General features: G+C 37.1%; 1 protein-coding gene across 2 annotated transcripts in view; it reads left to right on the forward strand.

Moving 5' to 3' along the window:
* Positions 1-4,346: 4,346 nt before the first annotated feature.
* Positions 4,347-9,848, forward strand: part of ITGA1 (integrin subunit alpha 1) — a 71,927-nt gene continuing 66,425 nt past the window's right edge. The window contains exon 1 of one of the 2 annotated variants that reach the window (XR_010426531.1): positions 4,347-5,045. Coding sequence is in view for 1 of the 2 variants with exons in the window: in XM_064641339.1 (XP_064497409.1) it covers positions 4,835-5,045 (211 nt within the window). In the remaining variant the exon portion in view is untranslated. The remainder of the gene's footprint in view (positions 5,046-9,848) is intronic. The other variant, XM_064641339.1, reaches the window with a different exon arrangement.

The raw sequence follows: 9,848 nt of genomic DNA on the forward strand, positions 1-9,848 counted from the left end.
TCTGCAGACTATGTAATTATTTTGAGAAGTTAGTATAATCAATTAGCCTTCCTTCACAGCACATTCTTAGTTTCATAATTGAAATCTATCTCAGCAATAAATAATATTGATTATACAACATACCACGGCAGGTATGTTAATTAAAAAAGGAAAAAAAAAGAAAAAAATAAAAGAAAAAGACCCTTAATGTTAAGAAAATGTGGATGGACTGCAGAAATCCCAAGATATTTATAAGAATCAATTAGCCCTCTGCACCTAAATTCTGGCCTCATTTCAAATAACCCTTTGTATAATGTAGTGGAGCTAATACACTTATGGACCAACACTATCTGGTATACTGTATGTACCTCTAGTTAAAAACACATTTCGATTTCTACTTCACGTCCTTGATTTTGTACAAAAAAAAATTATTTTTTGTCATCTCTCCACACTTGAAGTTACCAGTTCCATTCCCCTCCAACTCAATGCCACAGCTCCAATGATTTCAGTGCTGCAGAAACAGTCCTTCAGCACAAAAAAAATCTGAAATATTCAGGCCAGAGAAATCAGTACCTCATTCATATTGAATGCATTGTATTTTTCTAGCCTTATTTGTAGAGCAAACTGTGAAGAACTATACATTCATGTTAAAGTTTGGTAATATACTATAGACCTCAAAGATAATTTGTAAATAGGTACATATGTGAGTAAATAAGCAAGAAGAAAATCTCCATGTTGCAGAAAACTTAATCAGGACTTTATCTGTAAGAATCTGACTCAAAGGAAATAGAAATAACATAAAAAATAAGAAAAGCATAGAGATCTCATCTCCAAGAATCTTAAATTCTGTTCTGATATAAAAATCCTTCTCCATGAGTATAAAGCAACAATCAACAACTAAAGAGATTGGTGGTAGGTGTATAACAGTAAACAATGCCATACAAACTCATCTCTTTCTGGTCTTCCTGTATTTTTGTGACACAACTAGCTTTGATCTCTACAAATTTGAGATGAATATTAAAAAAAATTGCAACTAGAGAAAAAGCATAAAGAAAAGCAGCATGGCTGAGGATGTGAGATACTAAATCTGTTAAGGAGGAAACCCAGAAATTTTATTTCAGTAAGAATTCAGGCTGTATATTACTTTGGTTCACAAGTATACTATGGCATTTGGTACATAATCCAAAAAAGGACAACAAAGAAGAAATAAAGATACTGTAGAGAATAAATTTAGCACAGAATGTAAAGGGCATTTTCCATAACATTTCCTACAAACATTAATTAAACTATCACAAACTGGAAAACAAAATTTTTATGAAGATCCTATTGTGCAGCAAAAAGGATTCTTGGCACATTTGTACCACTGGTTAATGCAGATGGAGCAGAAACATGGACATTCTCCAAGAATATCAAGTATCAGTTAAAAGCTGGGCTGTAAAACATGAAAAGATTTATGCATAGAGTATTGCTGGATCTATACCAAGTTCTGCAAGGTCTTAGTTGTGGTACTTAAAGAAGGAGCCCTTGAGTATTTCAGACATAATAATAAAAACTATAGCCCCACAGCTTCTGCCAAGTGAATTCTAGTATGGTCCTAGAATCAGATAGGAAAAAATGGAGACTATGAAAATGAACAACAGAATCATCAAGGTGAAAGACATCTTGGAAACTGTGAATAAGCAAGTGTAAGAAAAAAACATAACTGTAAATTACCACTAATCTACAGTGCAATGTAAACCATCAAAAACTATACTAAGAGCTGTCAATGATAAATCTTCACTTAGAAGCTATAGGAACACACTCTGTAGTATTTTCCATACAGTGCATAATACAAAGTAATAACAACAGTGAACATTGTAGAAAGATGTTACGTCTCTCTTACAATTATTGATGTTGTACTATTCCTTTAATGGAATTAAGTTAGACATGCTTTCGGCTATTTAAAGTCAGTCTTGCATTACACATTGTTCTATTGTGCTAGAGGTTAGAGATCCTTTTTACCTAACGAAAATAAATTAAAATTGTTCATATCCTCTTTAACAATGAAAGAAAAAATTCCACAGAAAATGAGTTCTACGAAAATTATGCTCACACTATTCAGAAGACTGCCTGCCTTTGAAACTATTTGAAAAACTTTGGTTCCTGTTCCTTCACCTCTCACCTTTGGGACAGAATGCATTTCCGCTGGTGTTTTTTTTCAGGAATAATGCCTTCTTGGAGGGAGAAGAATTGGGTCTTTCTAATACTTTTAATTTTTATTATCTTTTCCAAGTCTAGTCTTTCAAAGACTTTAAATCAATCTTTAATCACAAATACTTCTACCAGATTCCATGGAACTACTAATGTACTTATTCTATAATTCATATTCTACATTACTTTGGGGAAACTGAGTTGGGAGGTGGAGTTCAAAATGATAAATCATGTTTCATTTATTTATTTCATTATTTATTTAATTCATTTCACTAGAAAAAAATCCTTCCTCAGCATTTTGTGACATATTATAAAGATATAAAATATGACCTTTTTGTTTTATCCATCACTGTAGGTAATGATTTGGCATACTATTACAATCTACTGAAATTAATAATATTTGTTTTTCTCATATTAAAATTACTTAATATCTTAACTACTTCTGGCCTGAGTGTGCTTCATCTAGGAAGTCCTGCTTAAAGTGGATGTGCTCCTTACTACTGATGTATGAAACTTGAAACCCCAAGAAGAGCATTTAGCAACATGTTATGAGCAATTGCTTGAATTAATACACACAAAGCAACAAAGACTGTGAAAAGGAGTTGGGTTTTTTCTGAATTAGTTTGACATTTCAAGATAAGTAGTGGTCTGTAAGTCTGTAATATATTTTACTTTTTTGCATGTGTGCAAATTAATAAGAAATGCTAGTTCAGTCTGGCAATTCATCTTTTCTAATGTTTTCCATTTGACGTTGCCTGATGCAAGATGCATAGAACACCACCACAAAAAGAAATTAATAAATCATAATAGTAAGAATAATTTAATAAAAATTATTACTAACTCTTCCTTGGAGATGCTTCATTTTATTCTAAAGAAGTCTTATTCTCCAGCATGAGATACATTCCCACACAGGTACCAAATACCACATAAACCTCAAAGAGGTTTGACTTATTTTAGTCCATGAGAAAGTCCCTAGTTCCCCATCTCTTTCTCTGACAAAGTTAATTTTATTACAAAAAGAAATCCTTCACTATGATTTGAAAGCAAGCTCAACTCTCCCATGTACATTTAGTTGAAGTATAGTAAGAGAAAAGGAATACAAAGATTTGGGTTTTTTTAAAGAGAAAATGCGGCAATCCATCTGTATTAGATAGGCAGAATATATTAATTAAAAGTGTATAAAACCCACCCAGTTTTCTAACCCAGAGTGTGCTAGTTTTTGTGGATTACCACCCAACAGCCAGATTTATAACTCCGTAATAAACTACAATATCAACTCTGTGTGTAATTGGCTATAGCAGGCCGGGCTACAAACCCTGTTTTGTGATAAGAGTAGCAGTAATACAACTTGCTAGCAAAAATGAAATTACAGCTTTTTTCCATATTCTCAGTCTTTTAGTTTGGATGCCATTTTCGTTTTCTTTAATTTTAGGCATAAAACCTTTGACTGGATGAATGTTCCTAGTCTTTTTAACTGGTATCAACAGAGCTCAGATTCTCATTCAGCAAAAGTTACACGTGCTTAATTTTTTCAATTTTGAGTAGTTCCACTGAGAATCTTTGCTCTTAAAACCAGCTTTGAATTGTGCACTGTTTTCTAAAAGTTCCACAGATCTACAAGTGTACCCAAAGTGTTCTCATGAAATTAGGACAGAAGCTGGAAGATGCATTCAGCTATTATAGTGATGATTAAAAGCTGTAGTTTATTAGCCTCAGAGGAACTTGCCAAAATTCCACCAACCTCCACTTAGTCACCAAATGCTTTGCTCCACGTCAAGGAAAAGAGAGGATTTTTCTAGACATACCAAGATCTCCAAATCCTTATATTTTGGGGTTTTTTTCTTTTTCTTACTTGAGGGACCATGGGTTCTCTTGTTTTATCAACAACAACATGATTTTTCACCAGCTCCAGTGCGAGAACTCACACTGCTGAAGGGACGTCACTCCTCCTGAGCATCATTCTGGTAAACTCAAAAAGTCCTGCAAAATTGCTCTTTTCCTGAGTGTTCAACAAATTCTGAAAATCCCTACTCACTGCCCTGAATCTGGCTGATTACTACCTTTGCGATTTATTCACTTGTTTATTGATGAAGTCATTCTGGGGGCAGGGATGCCATGCAAACGTTCGACAGACGAGGGCAAAGGTAGCATTTCTGTCTGGTGTTTCTTCTAGGCAGCAAAGCACAGGAGGATGAAAAGACTCGAGAAAACCGTCCACTGACTGAAGAGTTACTGTATCCCCAGCGCCGCCGAGAATGGGGAGGGGACGGCTGGCTTCCTCTTGCAGGCAAATGACCGGCGGTAGAGTGCGTTTTTAAGGGGTGATGTCAGAGAAATTAAACTTGAGCAGCCAAACACACTCCCTACCTCAACGACGCGTTTCTCCTGTTGACGACGGCTGTGTAGCACACCCAGCTCACTCCTGTCCTACTGGGAGGGGGGCTGGCCGGCGGGAGACACTTATTAATTATGAACGTGAAGATGTCCCTTTAAGGTCTGCTGTGCTCTCCAAGAGCTGCATCCGGAGGCTTAGTGGGGTAGATTTGGCTTTATTTGTACATCCTAGAGCCGGGCTAGTTTTTCGGGGAGGTTTCCAAAGCTCAGAGGTCTTTGGGGGGTGGGTGGGAGGAAAGTTGTGTGCAGGCAGGAAGCTAAATTCTTCTTGATGCGAAGAAACAAACGTAAAGACCGAATAACAAACAGGAAATGCCTAACTCGGCGGCGAGGCGGACGGGCGGTGCAGAGCACTGAGCTCCTTCGGCAGCGCAGCTCCGCCGGCGGCAGGACCGCTCCCGCCACCGCGACTCTCCACCCGGGCTCCCAGCCCCGGGCTCGCAGGAGCCCTGGCATGGCCGCCTCCTACTGGATGCTGACAGGTAAACAAAGCCCCTTTTCTGCTTTTCTTTGAAGACCCAGGTCCCGTAAGCAGCCTTGCTGCCAGGGAAGTACTCAGTGGGTGCTGGCACCGGCGAAACGGCGTCCCCTGTCCCCGATCTCTGCCCCAGGAATGCCCTCCCCGGAGCTGCCCGCCAGCCACAGGTCGTGAGGGACTTCCTCGGTTTGCTTCTCTCTGGGAACTTTAATCCCTAAACCAATTTTAGAATCCGGGGGGTAAGGGAAGGCTGCTAAATGAGGATGAATGGCTGAGAACATATGGTGTAATTGAATCTGGCTTGGGAAAAAAAAAAAAAAAAAAAAAGTTTGTTTGGGTTTGGTTTTGAGCTTTTTGTTGTTGGGTTGGTTTGGTTTGGGGGTTTTTTGTTTGTTGTTGTATTGTTTGGGTTTGGTTTGTTTTTAATTAGGGTAGACTTTCTGCTTTTCTCTGTTTGGCTCTCAGACTTCTGAGTAGTCAAAGGGGAAGTGAAGAAGCAGTTAATTACTCTCAACTCACTTCAGAAAGATGAGTCCATCCAGACATGAACTATGTAATATTTCCTTTTAGGGGTTTATTGTTAAGGAATTAACTGCTTTTAGAAAAATGAATACAGCAAGTAGCAATCTCCCTAGCTAGTCAGTCTGTAGTAACATTTTGGATATGAAAACAGAGGAATCCAAGAAGTGGGAAAGAGGCTAAGGCAATGCTGGGATTTTTGTGCTTGCAAACTTGGACACTGAACTCCCCAGCAGCTCTGGCGCTGGCAAGTAGCACACAGTGAACCTGAAGCAGTACAGAGGAAGAAATCAATTTCATAAGAATTGTCCACATGTAGGCAGCAGTAAGTGGGGAAAAGGCAAAACAAGAGTTTTCACCTCTTCCCTTTGTGCTTATTGTGCAAGAACGAACAGACACAGGAAAATGTGAAAATCTGAATGTAGCATTTTGGTGTGCTATGTTTAGCCACTGTTCATAGCTGTCTTTATTATTATTACACAGTGATATACTTCAAAACGTGCTTTTGTTTGTGTTCCTTCACAGAAGGAGGCTTTGTAAAGTGGCAACAATTTTGTGTGCCACAATTTCCCTTCAGAGCTGCTAAGTTGCCACTTGTACTGCTGACATATAATTCACCAGTAATGACAAAAAGGTTTACTTGTCAGATAGCAAGACATTTCAGAAGTAGGTCTCATCCAAATCTGTTAGGTGATTACTTTTTGGTGGTGGCAGGGCTTTTTCCTTTTTTAAAAAGTTGGTGTGAAATGGAATACACTTAGAAATAAAAGGAAGCATTACAGACACCAGGAATGGGATTCAAATTGGCTCAAATAAATAAGAGACATAGTCCTACACAAACAAGTCAAAATGTCATAAAAATGTGGACAAGGAGTTTTAGAATTACAGTGGAATTAAAAAATTAAGTACATGCTACTCTTCCTTAAAAAGCAAAAAAAAATAGGCCAATAATCTGGCAGGCCTTAACAAACAAAAACAATCTAGAATAAAGGAGGTTTGTAGAGATGTATGATACACATTTGTGTATTGATACAGATTTTTATTCTTTTTTAATTCAGCTTGGTTTTGATGAGGGCTCTGAGAATCTTGAGTACAGGAAGTCTTAACAGATGCAGACAGAAGTGCACAGAGAAGTGACAAGCCTGATAAGGGCTGAGGAAAATGATCTATGAAGAAAGACTAAATGGGTTAGGCTTGTTTATCTAATAGCAAGAAAATTAAGGGTAAAGTGTTGAGCATTTCAAATATATCTTTTTATCAAAGTATTATACTAAGAATATTCTTCTAAATGTCAGTGTTTTCTTTGTTTTGTGAGAGTGCTCAATCATGACTTTCTATAGCGCATATGTTAGTTTACAAAGATATTGATGAATAGTTGGTTCTCTATGCCCAACAAAGGACAAAACAAAATCAACATAACTCACTATGCAAAAACCTTAGGGAATATTCAGAAGAACTTTCTTACTCTTCGGGTTATGAATTGCTTGGACAGGCTACCAAAAATCCCCCCCTGCATCATCTCCTTCACTGAGACTTCTGATAAAGTTGGTGGAACAGCCATAAAGAATGGCTGATATTTACTTTACCTGGCCTGAGAGAAGTGACTAGGGATCTGCTGAAGTTTTCTCCAGCCCTACATTTCAACAGACAAGGAAGGAAGTAGTTAGTCTAAAGGGTTCCACTACTTCTTAATGCTTCTTCACTTACAGTTTTATGGAAAGCCAGTTCCCTCCTGGACTTCTTATTGGTGATGGTAATGTTGTATTTATAATAGAAAAGATAAATAGATACAGACAGAACTGTGTGCAGAAATTGAAGTGGTCTCTGTTCAGAGTCTGCACAGTCAGGACAGACACAGGATAAAGGGAAAGCATCAAAATAAATGTTTTCCCCAGTTTCCTTCTCTATCTTTTATTTTCCTTTGGTCTTGGAACAATAACATCCAACGTTTCCCAGCAGATTTCCCCCTATATCTGAGATTCTTTCCCACTAGCTTTTCTTATCCAGAACTTGTGCGTGTTTGCTTGAAGTCTAGCTAAAGTGGCTGTAATATAGGGGAGAGGGGGTCCCTATGGACATGACCTATCCTTGTCTAAAATCTGTATATAACCCATCTTCATAAAATAGTTGATCAAGATTTGAAGACATAGGACAGTGTGTCTCAGATGCTTTCAAAATAATCTTAGGAAACCAGCATGGCTCCAAAATCCTTGTGAAGATATGCTATCCCCAGTTTAATCTTATCTTGCACTATGCCTAAGAAGGTCTGAAAATGGATGCCAAATTGCTGCAATTATTAGTACCTATAAAGTTGTTTTTAAAAAGTAATACATTGCAAACTGTTAGGTTCTATTCATAGTTTCAATCTTCTATCAAGATGGGAACAGTTTTGAACGTTTACGTTAAAATCATTTGCAGAGTTAAAAGTACCCACTTGTTTTGGCTCTACCAACATCAAATACATCTCTCTCCCTGACACTAGCAAAATTAGTATGAACCTAAAAAATTACAGTTATATGGTCTCTAGATTTTTGGAAATATTTTTATTCTACTGCTCATTCTTTGACATAAACAAATAGCAGTACCCAGTACTTTTTACAAGAGTAGGCAAAGCATCATCACTACTAAATATCTTCCTCTGTAAGTTTACAATGGTCTTGCTGATTGTGGACATATCACCGAAGTTTACAGTTGCCACCAAGTATTTGTGGATCGCTGTTCATAACTGTATAAATATTAAAATCTGTTATTTGAGAAAGGGCCCATCTCAAAATGTCTCTACAACAGTCAATTTAATATTTTGAGTGACAACTTTATTTCAGAGTTGCTCTTTTCTTTGGGTTGGTTTTTGTTTGTTTGTTTGTGTTGCTGTGGGGTTTTTTAATGCAGCAAGTAATCTGATTTCATGAAATAAACATTTATTTTCTGCTAAATGGTACTGGATGCCAACTTGCAACTTTTATCTAAACTATATCGCATCTCCAAAGATGTGAGGCTGTTAGTAAAAATCTGACTGGAACCATAAGCAGAGAAAAGTTTGTACATATAAAGCAGTAAAAGAATAAAAAGTAAAATAAATATTAATGTGGAAGGTAAATACACACTACAATTGTTTTTCCTTGAAAGAACAGCATGAGGTCAACACTTGTGATTTTATAATTGCAAAGAATGTAAAGAAGAAATTTTGCCATAAATTTACCATGTGGCATTTACATAGATATGTGAAAGGAACTCCTTAGGAAAAGCTGAATGCAGTGGGTCTCTGTCTCTGTTTTTGCATTAAAACATTAATGCAGAATTATTAGTATGAACAAGCTCAAGTTAAACAAACAGTTATTTATACATGTACTTATGTTATATTCCCTTGGGTGGTCCAGCTTCCATCTGTGAAACTATTCATGCTAATAGAGTTAAGCACGTGTACTCACAGGAAGAGACTGTGAGGTCTGATAAATAAATTCTATTATGTAATATCTGATAAAGTTGTTTTTACACCAGTATCAAACTTAGAGACAAGGAACACACATTACTGGGCCAGATCTGAGTTCACTGTCCTGTTACAACTGACTAGTGCTAGATACTACAGGGAAATTTATATGCACACCATAATGGGAGATATGGGATCATTTTTGCTCACAGTAGCCTTCTATCTCATTAAATCCTTGACTCCAAAGCCTTTCCAAGTCAGCAAATTCCATAATCCACAGTGGGTTGTTTTTGGTTTGTTTTTTTTTCCCAAAAAACCAGATAATGGAAACCAGAAACTTCCTTTTAGCCATTCTAAATTTGCCACGTTCTCATCTGTAGGAGGACATCCTCATAATTTTCTGTTATCAAATTGTGTAGTCATTCTAAACTTAATGTACCTGTTCCAGATGCCCAGACACACTTATCAGGGCACATTAGTTTGCCTACTTTCTCAATTTTTCTTTTTTTTTTAATCATTCTTCATGCAAGCACTGTCTTTTCTATTCTTCATTCTTTTACTTATTCTAAATTTGCAACATTCATTCTGAAATGGAATTTTTAGTGTCATATGCTGTTTCAAAAATAAGCTACAGAACTTAGAATCACAGAATTTTAAGGGGTTGGAATAGACCTTAAAGATCATCTAGTCCCAACCCCCCCACCATGTCCAGGACACCTTCTACTAGACCAGGTTGCTCAAGGTTTTATCCAGCCTGGCCTTGAATACTGCCAGGGTTGGGGCAACCTGTTCCAGTATCTCGCCACCTTCATAGTAAAAAATTTCTCCATAATTATTTAAGCCAAATTTCCCCTCTTTCAT

This window comes from Pseudopipra pipra, chromosome Z, assembly GCF_036250125.1.
Source record: "Pseudopipra pipra isolate bDixPip1 chromosome Z, bDixPip1.hap1, whole genome shotgun sequence".
Taxonomy (NCBI): Eukaryota; Metazoa; Chordata; class Aves; order Passeriformes; family Pipridae; genus Pseudopipra; species Pseudopipra pipra.